This window comes from Lycorma delicatula, chromosome 9 (assembly GCF_047948215.1).
Source record: "Lycorma delicatula isolate Av1 chromosome 9, ASM4794821v1, whole genome shotgun sequence".
In the NCBI taxonomy this organism is placed as follows: Eukaryota; Metazoa; Arthropoda; class Insecta; order Hemiptera; family Fulgoridae; genus Lycorma; species Lycorma delicatula.
In genome coordinates this window covers 119,974,484-119,993,529 of record NC_134463.1, presented here as the reverse complement: position 1 = coordinate 119,993,529, position 19,046 = coordinate 119,974,484, and the positions used below count along the sequence as shown (strand labels likewise).

The 19,046-nt window shown below is 30.7% G+C and overlaps 1 protein-coding gene across 10 annotated transcripts in view; it reads left to right on the top strand.

Moving 5' to 3' along the window:
- Window positions 1–19,046, top strand: part of LOC142330182 (uncharacterized) — a 235,961-nt gene that overhangs the window by 72,109 nt on the left and 144,806 nt on the right. For 9 of the 10 annotated variants that reach the window (XR_012757720.1, XR_012757716.1, XR_012757717.1 and 6 more), the window contains exons 4-5: window positions 6,678–6,868; window positions 17,453–17,611. Coding sequence is in view for 4 of the 10 variants with exons in the window: in XM_075375294.1 (XP_075231409.1) it covers window positions 6,678–6,868; window positions 17,453–17,611 (350 nt within the window). In the remaining 6 variants the exon portion in view is untranslated. The remainder of the gene's footprint in view (window positions 1–6,677; window positions 6,869–17,452; window positions 17,612–19,046) is intronic. The other variant, XR_012757721.1, reaches the window with a different exon arrangement.

The window sequence follows — 19,046 nt, the reverse complement described above, 5'->3', positions numbered from 1 at the left end:
CATGATTTACTTCCTAGATCATAAAACATCTGATTAAGGTATCCAAATCATATCCATATTTCATATTTAATTTAATGAGTGGATGAAGTAATTACTTCCCCAATGAATCATTGGGCAAGACCTTGCCGTTGGTGAGGGAGCTTGAGTGCTCAGTGATACAGAATAGCTGGACTGAAGGTGCAACCATATCAGAGAGGTATTTGTTGAGAGCCAGACTAAGGAATGATTCCTGAAAAAAAGGCAGCAGCTCTTTCAGTAGTTAAGGGCATAGGTCAGGACGACTTAAATGGCCATATCAACATCATTCAATCCTCTTGAGTACTGCGCATCTGAAATCAATGGAAAACATAACTGCTTTTTCCAAGAAAATTTAGCTCTCTGCATTTTCATTTAAAAATGATGGAGGATAAAATATTCTTTAGGTAAACTAGTCCCCTGTTCGGATTTTCGTGTGGGGACTACTAAGGAAGGGGTCACCAGAAAATTAAAAAATAACATTCTACGAGTCAGAGCGTGGAATGTTAGAAGTCTAAAAAAGGTTGGTAGGTTGGAAAATTTAAAGAGGGAAATAGGTAGGATAAATTTAGATGTAGCAGGAATTAGCGAGGTTCGGTAGGAAGAGGAAAATGACTTTTGGTCAGGTGATTTTAGAATAATTAACTCAAATAATGGGCAGGCAGGAGTAGGTTTTGTAATGAACAAGAAGATAGGGAAGAGATTAGGCTATTTCAAAACGCATAGCGATAGAATTATTGTAATAAGGATAAAATCGAAACCTAAACCAACAACGATTGTTAATGTCTATATGCCTACAAGCGCCCATGATGATGATGAGGTATTATGTATACGAAGAAATTGATGAAGCAATTAAACACATAAAAGGAGAGATGAAAATTTAATAATAGTTGGAGATTGGAATGCAAGCATTGGAAAAGGCAAGGAAGGAAATATAGTGGGTGAATATGGACTGGGCAAACGGAATGAAAGAGGGGACCCACTTATAGAGTTTTGCACAAAGTATAATTTAGTAATTGCCAACACGCAGTTTAAAAATCATAATAGAAGAAATATGCACATGGAAAAAGCCAGATGATACTGCAAGGTATCAGATAGATTATATCATGGTTAAGCAAAGATTTAGAAATCAACTCATCTCTGCAAAACTTACCCTGTAGCAGACATTGATAGCGACCATAATTTAGTGTTAATAAAATAGATTGGGGTTTAAAAACCTGAAGGAAAGGTATCAGATGAATCGGTGGAATTTAGAGAAACTTGAGAAAGAGGAGGTAAAGAAGATTTTTGAGGAGGACATCGCAAGAGGTCTGAGTAAAAAAAGATAAGGTAGAAAATGTAGAAGAAGAATGGGAGAATGTTAAAAAGGAAATTCTTAAATCAGCAGACGTGAACTTAGGCAGAACAAAAAGAACTGGTAGAAAATCCTGGATTTCAGACTATATATTGCAGCTGATGGATGAACGTAGAAAATATAAGAATACTAGTGACGAAGAAAGTAAAAAGAACTATCGACAGTTAAGAAATACAATAAACAGGAAGTGCAAACTAGCGAAAGAAGAAATGGATTAAAGAAAAGTGGAAAGAGAATGAACATTGGTAAAATACACGGAGCATACAGGAAAGTTAAGGAAAATTTTGTGGTACATAAATTAAAATTTAATAATGTTATAAACAAAGGTGGTACACCGATATATAATATGAAAGGCAAAGTCGATAGGTGAGTGAAATATATTGAAGAGTTATACGGAGGAAATGAATTAGAAAATGGTGTTATAGAGGAAGTCGAAGAGGATGAAAGAGGAGAAACTTTACTGAGATCTGAATTTAAGAGAGCATTAAAAGATTTTAATGGCAGAAAGGCTCCTGGAATAGACTTACTGCACAGTGCAGGTGAGGAAGCGATTGATAGATTATACAAAGAAACTGGCGTGTAATAAAATCAGTCATCAGTCAGAAATGTAATTTGTTTACATCAAAAATTAATTTAAATGTTAGGAAAAGATTTTTGAAAGTATATGTTTGGAGCTTAGCTTTATATGGTAGTGAAACTTGGACAATCGGAGTACCTGAGAAGAAAAGATTGGAAGTTTTTGAAATGCAGTGCTATAGGAGAATGTTAAAAATCAGATGGGTGTATAAAGTGACAAATGAAGAGGTATTGTGGCAAATAGATGAAGAAAGAAACATTTAGAAAAATATAGTTAAAAGAAGAGACAGTCTTATAGGCCACATATTAAGGCATCCTGGATGAGTCGCTGTAATATTGGAGGGAAAGGGAAAAGGAAAAAATTGTGCAGTCAGGCAACGTTTGGAGTATGTAAAACAAATTGTTAGGGATGTAGGATGTATGGGGTATACCGAAATGAAACGACTACCACTAGATAGGGAATGTTGGAGAGCTGCATAAAACTAGTCAAATGACTGAAGACAAAAAACAAAAAGAAGTAATTAATATGAAGTTCATTTCATTTTGTGTTAAATATTCTCATAAATATTGTATGAACCCTATTAACCCAAAATATAAATGAAATAATGACAGTATTTTTATTATTTTTAATTTAAAATGAATAATAATATCAAAATAAATAATGGTTATAGAAAATAATTACTCTTTTGCTAAGTCGTAAACGTACATGATTTTATGAGTTAACAGGTAATTTTGAATTGCAAAGCTGTAATTTGAATCTGTATATCTATTTTAATATTATTTTTTTCCCCACTCAGTGTTGTATAGTTACAATGGAGCATTAATTGAAAGTGTATAATATTTATAAAAGGATTTTATTGTAATGGTATTGTTGTGAAGCTGTGCGACAAGATTTTCATTATCGCTTTCAACTTTAATTTTAATATCCAGTTTCATCAGCTCATTCTGGGAGCTGATGCCACACAGAAGACATGGGTTGAAGATTTTGAAGCTACAGGTTCAGTATCGAGGAAACATTTCTATATCCAAGTGCCACAAACTGTCAAGCGAGTCAGAGCCTCATTCTTCAAATTTAACAGTGTTCTGCACAGTAAGATCCTTCGTGATTACTCTTTTCATCTGTCAATACTTGTGAAACTGTTAGGTTCTACGGTTTCAATAAAAATGGAGCTAGAACCATTAGGATGGAATATCAGTTAATGGTTTCTATAAGATTTTTTTGGAAATTGTATTGTGTTCTGGTGATCACCAATAGTGATCTGGTGATCACTATTCCAGAACACACCAGATATTTTGACATTTGATTTACTTTTTATGGACATTTTTAAAAATTCAAATGCTCCCCATCACTTCATAGTATTAATGAACGAAAGGTTAGGATTCTTTAAGTGGTTGAAGCGATATCTTTCAAGATGTCGCAGCGAGTTACAGTGAATTTGGATTCATGAATGAAAGGGTATGTACTTATGAATGGTTATCATCCGCAGAATGTCGATAGCATCACATGTAGGATATTGTCTTTAAGAAATAATCATTAAGTGAACAGTGTAGTTTTATACTTCTCTTGTAAATCTGAAAATAAAAAATAAAAATCTTCTATTATATATTTATTTAAATTACTTTCTTCTGTGTGCTACTATGCATTAATTTTAAATATACATGTGAAGTATCACTTGAAAAAGTTGGCTTGGTAGATAGGATGCAGATCAGTGGGGAGGTAATCTAGCTGTGACTGTATTGTGAGTTTTTTACTTGTTACATATGTTTTCACCTTACACAAACAGAGGTATCTAGAATTGTTACAATGGTCAAATATTTCGAGCATTGTAAAATGGATCATTATGTTTCAAAAACGATGAAAAAAAGCCCAGCTTTTGCTGCTAATTTGAGTACTTTTATTAGACTAGTCGCACTGTATCTTTGTTAGTTCTCATTTTTTAATAAAGATAAAAAATTGCAGATAAGACTATTTTATACATTATCTGTTTTATAAATAATTTAATTTCATTAGTGAAATTTTTCTTAAAAAAAAAGCAAAGATTATCTTTAGATAAAATAGCTTTCCCTTTCCTTTACTACTAACATGAACTACAGTCATATAAAATACATAAAAAAATGTCTAAAATTGTAAATGTGCGCCATCAACTGTATAACTAATATTTTTTTGCTGCCCTTGTCAGATTTGGGTATTTTTGGACCAACTGCTCTCTAATTATGAGGCATTTTTCAAGTATTATTCTTTCAGTCAGAAATGGTTATTTAAATTTTTTTAAATTTTGGGCTTGTTCCTTTTATTGAGTTAGTTAAGAAAATTTATATAATGAAAAAGGTAGTCATTGTTGTGGATAATTAATTGATTTTACTGATAAAAATGTGAGATATTTTATTTTGAAACTGAAAATGTACAATAAATGTAGTAAGAAAATGATTAATGTTTTGAGCAGAAAGGCGTGATGTCCCTACATTATATTATAGCACCTTTTCCTCTTCAGCAGTTATTTTAAAAGAATTTTTCTTTTAAATACCACATCATAACTGTCATAATAATTGTTACTTTTTTAAGTATTGTGTGTATTTTCTTATTCACCTTATCAAAACGAAGATAACAATTTAAAAAAAAAATAATTTTGACTGAAATAGGTAATACTTGGAAAAAGAATTTTGATAAATGTTGATTGAAAAATACCAAAATTGGGTGAGGGAAATAAAAAAAAGGTTTATTAGCCGATAAAAAGGGCATATTTTTAGAAATTTTTTTATACATTTTACAATGGTGTAGATTCAAATTATATTAATTTTTTTTTGCTGGTGTAGGGGAAATCTTTTACAGGCACCATGTAGGGTCTCATACCTTATAGTAGTGTGGAGACTCTCCCTTGCAGGCCTACCCACTAAAACCCCATTCCCTCTATAATATGAGATGCCAGGCCCACCTTATGGTATTATCACAGCACCCCCATGTGTCTTGTCTCCCTCCGCGCCTCCATTGCTGCCCTCAATCCTTGCATTTTGACCTCTTTGCAAGAGACACTCAGAGGTGGCTGTTTACTCCTGGATGCCAACTTGGTTCAGATGATCCTAACCAGGATTGTGGACAGTGCATGCCACGATCGTTTGGTCTAAAGCATAATGATGTTCTGTGAGGTAAGTACGCCGAATTCTTTTCACCATGCTTTTCTATGCTGTAAAAACTGATGGCACACAAACACTGTATGTTCTTTGGTGTCCTCCTTCCCACAGTAATCACAATCTGTGAAGGATCTCGGTATCGGCATACACAAGTATGCCTCGAAATATCTGTGACTGGTAAGAAACCGGGTCAACTCGTATTCTAGTTCCCTGTATTTTCAGCACAACCATCTTTGCCTTCTCTGTCAGGATCAATCTGTAGGTTCATCTGCCTTTCATTGATCGATACCATCTCTCCTGCCACCATTTCATTAAAAATTGTATTAAAAAATATTTTACCCATATATTTCAACCGTAGAATTTTCCTAAACAGTCTTCATGTTTGATTCAAAAACAAACAGTCGTTCAGTCTCTTGGTAAATATTGCCCAGTTTTCAGTGATTTATAAATCAGTTTTTTTAATCAAGTAATAAGTCGGATAATTCTGTGTTTCTTGGTATGTAAAATATTTTTTCTCTGATTGTTTATTTTATTGTAGTATTATTGAACTAGAATGTGTATTTTAATGAAGGTGAAATCGATGAAATAATTCATAAAAAAATTGCAGACCTTTGTGAGGAACTTAATCTGAGACTATCAATTCTACAAGTTAAACTTGTTAATCGCTATACCAAATGGTTTACCTTTGTAAACAAATGTATTGTTTTATGCACAATCGATTGATGTTGCGATTTATTTTTAATTATTAAAGGTAGATGGTACTGGGTAGAGATTATATAAATTCTTTATTTACTTATCTTTTTTCATTTTATTATTTCAGTATTTTGTACCATTTTCTTTTAATTAATTTTTTCCTTTATCGGTATGAGATGGGTTGTTGTTAAAGATCGATATAGAACCGACCGCTATGGTTTTATTTCTATAACGTTGCAGATGAATACTATTATGCTATTAGGAAGGCTAATGATAACAAGGTAAAGGCTTACTGACAATGAAGAAATAAAACTTAGCCGATTATGTTCAAGCAAACGGTCCTGGAAAATTTTTTCACATATTTTTTGTTATATCAACATGGTGGTCGACTTTGACACATTCATGCAATTATAATTTGAAAGCAAGGACACTTTATAACTAACAGTATAATAAGTAATATAATACAGTAAGAAATTAAAATCAACTGTCATGCAAGCATATACATTAGAATATAACAATAGAATCCACCCAAAACTGACACTAAGGGTGAATCTACAGGTAACGTAGGTCACGTAGGGTGAAGAATACATAACGCCTAATTTTGATTTGCAAAACAACAGATGAATTTTCTACAAAAAAAAAAAATTTTTCTACCTTAGACTAGGCAACTGTGGTGTAATTATTTACCTTATTAATTAATTATTAATCATAAAAAATAATTTTATTAACTTTTCCATGGGTATCTGTTTATCCAAGTACGGTTTACAAACTTAGGTGAAAAATTACTAAAAGTACCTGATAAAGTAGTAAAATTTTATTGAATATTATGATGTTTTTTATAAAATATATTTAATATTTTATTATGACATTCATATTGTCATGGAATATATTGTGGTTTTTTTTAAATTAGGTAAAAAAACAACTGGTGGTAAACCATTGACATTATTACAGACACGTATAAAAGAAGACCGTGAAAGAATTGTAACAGAAAAGGTGGCTATGGTTTTAATGGATGAAGATGATCATTTTGAAATTGATGATCATAAATTCATCGCCAGTTCTACACCGAAATCGACTAAGTTACGAAAACATTATCATAAGGTATTTATAATTTATTAATACTATTAAAAAAATAAAATGTAGAAAAATAAAATTTATCAAATCATCCTCCTTCAAATGACCTATTTTTCGGTATAAGATCATTGCACTCCGAAGTTCCCATGGAGGGGGATGACACAAAAATTTTACGGTCAGGTTGGTTTATGATACATTATTTATAATATAAAATTTAATGTTAAAAAACTTCACACTACGAAAACCCTAACCAAAGTGGCAGCCATCTAACAACAATTAAAGGCTTTTTCTATTTTTAATATTTCTCACAGCCAATTTTAAAAGTGACCTACAGCATACCCTAATTATTGGTCTCATATTAAAAAAATAGATTTTGTTTAGGTAGAAACATATGCTAAAATTTTATTTAATTTATTTTTTAGCATTTCAGTACAGTAAGTAGTTATTTAAGAGGCATTGTAGATCACGTTTGAAACTATAACTGTCAAGAAAAACAAAATTACTACCATCTTGGTCACAGTTATAACTTGTAAAACAAAATTTTTGTTTATCAGGTGCCCTTTAAAATGTGCCACAATCATACCCTTTACACTTAAAATGTTTGAGTTGCTCTCTGGGGGCTTGAAATCTGAGAGAAAGTAGATTGTTACAAGGTATGAGGATTTGATAAATTTCCTTTTTTCTATGTTTAATGGTTGAAAAATTATTTAAGGGTAGGGTTCTAATGCTTTTTTATTATTGTTGTGTATAAATATACCTGAGAAATTTTTAGATTGACTGATGTATGGAAGCGTAGATTTTACGATTCACGTACCCCAGTCAGAAGGATAGAGCCTATAAATTAAATTAAATATATTAGTAATATAATTTAATGCGATTTAACAATAAATTATTTAAAATTTTATGATTTACTTGTAATGAGATGTTAAAACCAAGAACTTAATGATGATGCAAACTGTGCGTGGTAATTTATTACAAATGGGAGACATACTTTTATTGTAGGCAACCTACACAATAGTGTTTATTGAATTGCCATGGGAATATTTAGAAAGTAATAAGTGTTAATCGACTAACAATCAACATTTATCGTCTCCACCAGTTGTCTACTCCACCAAGATTCAATAACGATCCATTGAAATTTTATGGGAGCATATGTGTAACTGCTATGTATTGAGCACAAAGTGATATGAGTATTCCCTACTACATTTTTCCTTAAAATTCTTGTTTTAAAACAAACCTGTGCTGATTTAAGCAAAATTAAATTCCTCAATAACAGATTCAAACAGAGTTAAAGATCTAATCGGCAAAAAAGTAAGAATTGTGTGCTAATTTTTTTTTGGGTGATTATGTCATCTTATCTGTGAATATTTCATATTGTATGTTTGTTTATATAAATGTCAATTATCTCTAGTATTTAACAAGCAACAATAATTTCTCAAAATTTGTATGGTATTTAATGGAGTATATCTTTAGGAGTAGTATGTATTAAACCTGAAGATGTTGGAGAGATTATGAGTAAGTTTCCTTTGTCTTCTTCTTTAAATCATTTTTCTATTGCATGTCAGCACGTTATATCCATTGAAATCAATTCTTGATTCAAATCTACAGTGAAGCTGCACTGTTTACACATGAGTTCGGTGATTTCACTTTCATTGCTGTTACATCTTGTATCTCAAGTACTGCCATGAGAACTGCATTAATTACAAATCACTTTTCTTATAAATTTTTTTCTCATAAATTTTCTTTGAGTATTGTGATTTCCACGTATTTTTATTTGTAAAAATATTCCAAGGATACAAAAAGCAGGAACATATCACTGCATAATTCAAAGTGGTTAAAACTAATTTATTAATACTATATACAACAAACATTTAATAAATATAATGAGAACGCTGCATGTAAGAGAAAGAAAATAAAAAAAATATTTGAATTTATTATAATGTAAAACAGGAAAAAACTTAGTAAAAATATACAATATAAACTTTCCTGTGTGGTATACAAACAAAATAAAAAATTATAATGTATACTATAATTAATTAAATGCCTCAAGTGTTAAAATCTTATTAATATTAGATTATAAGTGGTAATAAATGTTTTATTATAAAATAGATCATCATGAATGTATTACATTGAAAAAACCTTTTAAAACATCAATAAGCCATTCAGATCATCACAAAACATTCAACGTAGAGTTAATGAAGCAACCTGTAAAACCTCTTTGTATCTCTTCCTATGACATACAATGTCATGGGAATTCCAATGTCTTCCCATTGGATTTATATATATATCCCAATTTATTTTTTCGAGTCCACTTTTATTGGGTAGTCTCAGTAAAAGTTTACATGAATTAAAAATACATATGGTATGTTTTTAATTTATGGTCTGTCTTCTTTTGATAATTTAAAACATGATTTTTAGAGTATGCGAGGGCATACAGAAATACAAATTTTTACTTCCTTGTATAAAGTAAAGGAAGTATTGTGATCGCAAAAACTTTCAGTTTTCAAATTTCTAAGGAAATATACATTTTGACCATCCCTGAATCCATTTTGCTTAATCTCAGTGTGACATCTGTACATACCTATGTATATACCTTGCATAACTCAGAAACTATTAGCCGTTGGATGTTGAAATTTTGAATTTAGGACTTTTGTAATATCTAGTTTGCACCTCCCATTTTGATTGCTTCGACTGAACCAAAAGTGTCCAAAACAGCCCAAAATTTCAAAAAAGTTTGATTTTGAACTTTTTCTTAACTACAGTAGTAAGCCCTCATTGAGAGCTTTTCAACAATATATCATAAGTGGTACTTATTTTCATAGGTTCCAGAGTTATAGCCAAATGAAATTTTAATTAATGAAATATTTGAATCTAAAAAAGGGAAGGCACCTTGGTTTGAATCAGACTTCATTTCCTTCTTTTTTTTTTCGTTAACTCGTTTTTTAATTTAAATATATTTATTTATTAATAATAATTAACCTTTGCCTGTAAAAAAATTTTTATGATAAATAATAATTCAATAATAACCACAAAAAAAGAACAGAAATTATAAATGAAATAAAATTTTATGTACTTTTCATTTTAAAAAAATGTGTATTTGTAATTTAATAGGCGTACAAGGAAGTCATGTAGTGCCCACATCAGATTTTTAACATTACTAAAAAAAAAAAAAAAACTAATATAGAAGAAATGATAGAAATACCAGAATTAACATGAAAATGTTAGAAATTTTTTAAAAATTAGTAAATTCAGTAATTTGTTGATTTAATATAGTACTAGCTAGTCAGGCTTGCTTTGCTCTTCGGACCACCTAGCCAGGGGGCTCTGCCCGTTGAACCCTCGATGCGTTTGTGTTCTCATGTTTATGACAATATTAAGTGTTTTTCAGAAACATTTTAAGAAAAGAAATAGTGTTTAGAGAGTATTTTCCTTTTGGTGTTTTTATATTTAAAATAGACTTAAGCAGTGAGTAGGTATAGAATTTAATAGTTTTTAATAGAAATATAATGTTTAAGACTAGCCATATTAATAACAGGTAGTTGGCTTAAGGATGCCATCTTGTTTGTTTAATCTTATGTGTATTCGTGTGTGGTTGTGTTAGTTGCCAGTCCAGCTGCTGCTGTTGGTGCAGAGCAGACTGCATGATGCGCCAGGTGGCTATGCACAAATGACTCTCCCGCTAAATAAAAAATACTTTTTTATACTGCTAAATATTAACCAAATCCTTTCTTTTATTAATGAAATTAATAAATAATAATTATAATAAATAAATAAAAATAATCTATGGTTAGAAATTAATCTGTAAATTAATTGACATCAGACTGCTTCTAGCGGGAGAGAGTTGTAGATGGAGCCATGTGCAATGGCTGTCTCATGCTAAATAAAGAATCCTGTTATTTACTGCTAGATATTAACTAATAAATACATTTCTTTTATTAATAAAATTAAATAAATGAAATTATTAAATAATTATTATAATAAATAAATAAAAATTCAAATATAAAATATAAATAAAAATAATCTATGGTTAGAAATTAATCTGTAAATTAATTGACAACAGACTGCTTCTAGCGGGAGAGAGTTGTAGATGGAGCCATGTGCAATGGCTGTCTCATGCTAAATAAAGAATCCTGTTATTTACTGCTAGATATTAACTAATAAATACATTTCTTTTATTAATAAAATTAAATAAATGAAATTAATAAATAATAAAATAAAAATATAAATTAAAATAATCTACTTAGAAATTGTATTAAATAATCTGTAAATTAATTGACAATCGATTGCTTCTAGCGGGAGAGAATCGCGTTGAGGGAGCTGTATGCAGCCACCCGGCACACCATCATTTGTCCACTATGCACCAATAGCAGCTGAAATCAAAAAAAGCACATGACAAACAAACAAACCCACACACCATCACTTTTTATAGAGAGTGATTCCATTTATAAAATTACAAAATTTGTAAAAGGATTACATTTATAAATAAATTGAATTAAAATAAAATAAATTTATTAACTCGAGAAATTTATTTTAATTTATGAATGAAAAAGGTTTTATTTTCATAAACTCATCAAAATTTATAGATTTGAAATTCATTAAATCAAGTTAATGAATTGAAGGGTAACTGTCATTAAGGGGGTTTTATTTTTAAATTAGCTAAGAAGAGATAATAAATCTTATCCTATGCAAAGTACAATAGAGCTACACATGTTGATCTACTGTTGATATATCTAGTGAGATATATTGTGACATAATGGTGACACTCTACACTATTTCTATTTGTAACAAATACTCATAATTTGGTTTACAAGGGATAATTTGAGAAAGTAACACAGCATTTTTAAATTCAAAAGTTTACAACCATGCAATTTTAAAAGTTCAGTAGGTTTAAAAAAACAGTTGTGGAGGTATGTCAGAAAATTTATTGTGTTTATGGAGTAAAACTTTCCTTGATTAGATTAATTGGAAGAAGCTTCCTATAAAATCAGAAATCTGTAAAATCAACACGAAAAAATTGTTTAGTTATGTACGAGGTGCTACCCAAAAGTTCGGGGAATTTAAATTTCGTGCGCGAACCATTGCTGGTACGACCTGCTGCCGCTAGATGTGGCTAACAGTACTCTTTGTGAATCAGTGTTCCAACAGCTTTGACGGTGAGAGGCTGCATTGTTGACTTTCGTGCGGTTGTGTAACGTTGTGTTTTACTGCTTTGGCAAAGTTCTAAATGACAGATTTTAAAGAGCAAAGAACCTGCATCAAATTTTGCTTCATGCTTAAAAAAACTGGTGCAGAAACCCATCGCATGCTTATGAAAGCATTTGGTGACAATGCTATGAATAAAAGTAAAACTTTTTTGTGGTACAAACGATTCAAAGATGGACGAACGACAGTCGACAACGATGAGCGTTCAGGAAGACCATCAACAAGCGCAACACCAGAAAATATCGTGAAAGTGCAAGAGGTTATTGTTGCAGATCGTAGACAAACAATCCATGATGTTTGTGCAATCGTACAAATGTCAAATGAGTCCATGCAACACATCTTGAACATAAGACGCATTGCTGCAAAATTTGTACCGTGAGTGTTGAACAGCGACCAGAAACAAAATCGCGTAGCTGTCTGTAGTGAATTGAAAAATTCAGCAAGAGATGACCCTAACTTCATCTCCAACATCATAATCTGTGATGAGACATGGGTGTACGGGTATGACCCTGAAACTAAGCAGTGGAAGTCGCCAAGTTCTCCATGGCTAAAAAAAGCCTGCCAAGTTCGCAGCAACGTGATGACCATGGTGATTGTTTTTTTTCGACATCAAAGGCATTATCCATAAGGAATTCGTTCCTCTTGGTCAAACTGTCAGTGGGATGTTCTATTGTGAAGTTTTGAAGCAGTTACGTGAAAGCAGTAGGCGCAAACGTGGGGTTACAACAGCTGATCAGATCTGTGGGGTAACAACAGCTGGGTTGCCCCAGCTCCATGACAATGCGCCCGCGCATACATCGCTAGCTGTTCAGAACTTCTTGGCTTCCAAAGAGACTATAGTGATTCCCCACCCATCCTATTCGCCTGACCTTACCCCGTGTGACTTCTCTTTCTGAAAATAAAATTTCAATTGAAAAGCCGTCGTTTTAACAGAATTGAGGAGATCAGGAAGAAATGCAGAACGTGCTTCGAACACTTACACCTGCAGACTTCCAGGGATGCATGTAATCACAGGAAAAACACTGGGATCACTGTATCAGTGCCCAAGGGGATTACTTTGAAGGAGACAGTGGAAATTATAAGTTATGGTAAGCTATTTTATTTTTATGGTAAAATTCCCTGAACTTTTGGCACCTCGTAAAATTACAGGTTTTGTTTTTAAGCTGTAGTATACAGGTAGTCCATAATAGCCAATCTATATTATTTTTTACTATGGTCATTTACAAAAGTTGGTGACTACCAATCTGCAATTACAAAAATAATGCCAAAAAACTTTATTTTTCCTTGATTGTCAATTCGATACAAAATTCCTGTGTATATATAAACTTGAATATTTTTTCTTAAAGACCTCCAGAAAACTTTGGTTTCATCCGGATTATAAGTAAACTAATATTAGTTTTATGTATAATTCTTTTATAATATTTCCATGTTCTTTTTTGATGAAAAGCATACATAGACAGTGGTCCAAATCTATCAAATAAGTTCTTAATGTTGTATATGGAAAGCAGGTGAAATGACCAGTGTTAGCTACGTAGAAAACAGACTATAAGCAAACATTCATACATCCGTTGTTATAAATACTCTAATTTTATGGAAATGGCTGCTGTATAAATATATATACATATTTCATGTTATTATTAAAATACATCAGAGGAATAAAAGGGTTTTGATGGAATGTGGAAATAGAAATATTTAGGTTTGAATCACTCTTGTTGTGGAAATGTGGAGTGGTGTATTGTTATTTTAAATGTTATTTTCTATAAAATAGGAATTCTAAGCAATAATAACTTGCCTTAAAAGCAATTTTAATGTAAAAAAAGTCTTGTAGGAAAAAGTAGTGCATAAGGTTTAATTATATATTTATGTGTTCAACATCAGATCGGAAGAACCGGCATTACATCATATATAGTAATTTAGTTAATTGAATTAATGCAGAGTTTTAAGGAGATTTATTTAGTAATTATTACCATTAATAATATTGCTAAAGAAGGTTGACTTGATGTATATTCAGGATTTTTATATTTTATCATATTTTATTTAACTAGTTAATAGTTTAGTTTAAACGGTTATTCAAGAATTGAATTACCTAATGTGTAAAATAAATAAGACTGGCTTCTAAAACCTAAAAATTTATACGTATTCAGTAAGTATCATTTATAGTGACATAAAAAATAATGACATATCGGATATAGTGACCAAAAACTTCTCTTGGTTGGTTTGGTATGCCGTTAATACATAAATAAAGTATGAATATTGTTTATGATTACATTGATTTTAGTGACATATCGGTTATTATGACTTATTTATTCTCCTGCAATGCTACATTTTATCGCTTATAATGACTGACAGAAGTGACTTTTTAGTAATGTAGTATTTCTACATTGTAGCTACAGAAATATTTTGACGGTTAAAATGAGCCACCTTTTCCTTTTTACCTGCATCTATACTACAGTTCTTGATTTTTTTTTACTTAAAATTTTTTTTTTCATAATGTGATTGTTCTACTACTTATTTAAATTAAATAAGCATCATTCAGCAAATAAAGAGATGAGCACCTGTAATAAAAAAATTAAATTAAATATGGAATTATATATACGAGGGCTATTCAGAAAGTAAGGAATGTTTTGAAATTTTAAAAAACCAAGTACAAGAAAAACTTTTTATTATATACATGTGAAAGAAAACCAAAATACTACTTTTCAACATAATCACCATACAAATTCAGGCACTTATCATAGTGGTGGACAAGCTTTGAAATTCCTGTGTCATAAAATTCTGCCACCTGTGATCTCAACCACTCAGTGACGCGTTTTTGGCACCCATCTTGTACAAAATTTGTGGTAGCCTAGCTTCTGTGAAACAATTTCAAACAAGAAAGTCCGTGAAACTTGTGGGAAACATAGAGAAAGCTCAGTTATTGTGAAACGGCGGTTTTCACAAATCTTTTCGTCAACTTTGGATATCAGATCGTAAGTTACAATGCTCGGACGATCCACTCTTCTCTTTATCGTGAACGTTTGTTTGGCGATTTAAACTGAATGTACCACTTCCTGACAGAACTTTCACTCATTACGTTGTTCCCGTACACTTCACACAGTTCCCGATGAATTTCTATTGGTTTTAAGTTTTTTGCCAACAAAAAACAAATCACAGACCGCACCTCACAACTGGCAGGATTTTCGATTGGCACACATTTCAAATTTGTATATAAAAAAAACGGGCAGTGCAGAGATGTTCCCGTTGTCACGGCTGGATGCTGACAGAGGTGCCGAGCATGAGCACACCAATATACACGCGATTGGCGTGCGCCTGGTGGCGTCAGTTGGAAACGTTCCTTACTTTCTGAATAGCTCTCGTGTGTGTATATATATATATGTGTCATTTTATTTGCCCCAGGCAATTTTCTCATAAACTACGCACAATACAATAAAATGACCTAAACAAAAATTACTCGGATTGGAGGAGAACACCTCTAGGTGACCTTGGATTTTACCTTGAACTTGACCTTGATAATTTTCAATTGGCAATATTTTATTTCAAATTGACAATTTTTTCAAATGGAATGATTTTTTATCCCACCAATTAAAAGAGCAGAAAATTTTACATTGAATATGTAGTCAAAGATATGACATTAGACTTTTTTTGAAGGTCATATAGCTAACCATCAGAGATAGTGTTATATGGGTGATAGTGTTATACAAGTTACATGTTTTTGAAAGTCATACAATATTCCTGGAATATTTATGTTCCAGCCCATTTATCCCGCAAACTATGGGAAAGAGCATAAAAATGACAACACTATTGTATAACACTACCTCTGATGATTATCCATATGATCTTCAAAAAAAAAGTCCAAGGTCATATGTGTGACTGCATACTCCAATGTAAAATTTCCTGCTTTTTTCATTTGTGTTAACCTTGAAACAAGGTCATCATGAGGTGTCCTCTTCCAATCTGAGTAACTTTTGTTTAGTTCATTTTATTGTATTGTGCCTACTTTATGAGAAAATTGCATGGCGTGATTAAAACGAAACATTCTGTATATGACTATCCATAAACCAATATACAAAAGGCAAGTGCATTTTGAAAAACAGTACTTATTAAGAATTCCAGTTTCAGAGAGAATAAAATCATCTAAAATTTACTTCTGGATTTTCTAACAGTATAATAAAAGTTGTGCAAACATGCAATTTTTTTTTAAGAATAGATTGAACAATTTAAAAATGGTTGAATAACTTACTAGTAATCAATATTAGTAATGACTAGAAGTTTTAAGTCCAGGTTGGAATCTTGCATCACTGAACTATTTGTGGAGATGAGTGGTATAAACTAGAAAAAAAATTTCTAAAAACTTTAGTGTAAACATCAGTGCGGTTGACTCAATTATTCTTATTAAACTGTAAAACATACATAAGATATTCAGAAAAATTTACTCGCAATCATAAGAAAACGACTTTTAACATCTGCTCTTGGATAAAATGAGCTGAATTTTTTTGGGGGAAAATTACTTGTGATACAATTTGTAATCTAAGCAGGAAAACAACTCCTACACCTGATTGAAAAATTTAGCAACCCATCCATCTGCCAGGAAAGTGACGCTAACAATTCTTTGTAATCTTAAAGGTCCAATTCTGTGATTTTTTTTCTAAAACTGAACTTTCAATTACCAGTATCTTGCAATATCAAAATAAAGGTACACTTTATGGAGAAAAAGGAAGTCTTTTCTTAAGAAAACTTATGTTTGCATGTAGCAAAAACACTTGAAACCACTAAAATATTGGGTTGGGAGGTTCTGTTACATACACTTCGTTTTTTTTTAGTTACATACAGGTTTCGTCTTTGTTTAGTCTTCTCAAGGTGTACCATTGGAGTCAAATTTTACAACAAAGAAATGAAAACAAATGAATAAAACTTGCTCAGACTTGAGATTAAGATTTCCTTTTTGCTGGCATAAAAAAAAACTAGCAGAGAGAGTGATTGGTGATTGGAGGAGTAAATTGTGAAAATGTATCTGAGATGTTGAAAAATATATATGTATTAAGTAAATAGTATTAAACAACAGTAATTTATCTGTTCTTCTTCAATGACCCTTGTAGAATACTACAAACAATTTATGAAACAAATTGAATTTTATTGTAAATATTAAATCAAAAACATTTTTTTCATTTTTAATTTTACATAAGAGCACAAATTTCCCATTTTGTACTGCACTGAAAATGTACTTTTTATTATCACTTAATTTACATAATATTCCATGATATATCCATGGAGATAAAAGATTCCCATTGGAGACAGGTTTTCGGTGGATAAGTAGTTAATTAGGGACTAGTTTCACATTGTTTCATTATAATGCTTTTTTTTTTTATTCATTTCGTAGTAGTGTTATTTTTATTTTATTTTTTCTTTCAGCAATGTGATTTATGGAATTTAGCAAGTGCTCCTGAAGTTTCTAGTAAAGATTTTTATGTTGAATCGCTCGCAAATGTTATAACGCCATCACTTACAGAACCAGGCAGGTTACTTCAACATGTTTCTCAAATTCCAGGACGTATGAAAACTCCACCTCATGTAATACGTCATTAATTAGTTAATTAATTCATTTTTTCTTTTCATCCATTTACCATACATTTTATAATAGGTATTAAAAAATTTTTTTTTTCATTAACCATTTATGCCTATTGAAGTTTATAAACCAATCAGATTTTATTCATTTTTATTTTGGTTTTAATGATGTTTCAACTATATAGTGATTTTAATTCATACTTATTGAAGTAGTTGTACTTTTTCATGATCATATTGAATAAGATGGTTGTAGTTAGCTTAGAGAAAATTAGTTATTTTAAAAAGTTGTAAGTAAATGCAAAACTGGACTTATTAACTGGAGTAATTGGTGTTAAAAGTTATTGAATGTTTAGACAGTTGTCTTAACACTTTGTTAGTACTGTATCAGGTTTGGAATAGCAGATAACTACTATTTTAAGTGGGTGGTTGGTGCTAAATTTTATAAATTATAGAATGCACCACCAGGCTATAAAAAAAGATACTTTTCATTAACAGACAAAATTTCTAAAACTACATCAAAAGTGTAAACATGACTATTTGACTTTGCAGTTGTCCGTTAGAGATGCCTTTCACACTTCTATTCTGGGTTTACTGTAAATTGATTTTAATTTTACTCTTCATTGTTTCAGTATTTCTGCTATGTATTTTTATGTTTAAAATCTACATACAGTATTAAACAAAGCATTAAAGCTTACTAATCATGCAGTAGATCTTATTATGTAATGATATAGATAGAACACATTATAGAGTTGTCATAGTCTTTTCATATCAGTTTTGTCAGTTTTTATTGTATCGACAAAAAAATTCATTCTTTTTTTGTCACATGCATTACTGTGTAAAACCACTGTAATTTCATGTGTATGTTAGGTGTCACAGTCGTTCTCTATATTAAAGTTATTCCATCCAAATGAAAGAAGGAATGATGGAGATTTCCTTTGCCTTCTTGTCTTTGGTTCGCTGCTGCAAAGCAGAGATAATATTGTTCATTCAAAATAGTATAGTATTGTTCATTCTACTACCAATTTAGCATAACATTAGGTTGTTTTGGTAAGATTTTACATAACTTTATTTCCTTTAACTTGTTCATTTTCTTCCAAAAATTAATTATTTTACCACTGATATATTTTTCTGAAATTTTAAGTAACTTTTTTCATAAAGATTGCTTATCATTTATCTTATACATGTAATATTTATTCTATAATTTATAAATTTCCTAACATAATATGTATATTTTTACCATTTTAAAATTATTTTATAAACAAAAATTATGTTTACCTTGTCAAGTAGTATTCCATTTTTAATTTTCTTCAATTTGCTGTTGTATAAATTTATTAAAATAATGTTAAATATTACTAATATCATTTATTTAATATTAGAGACTAAAATCTGGACTTTATAAAAAAAACCTAAAATAAATAAATTAAAAAATATATATTTTTTT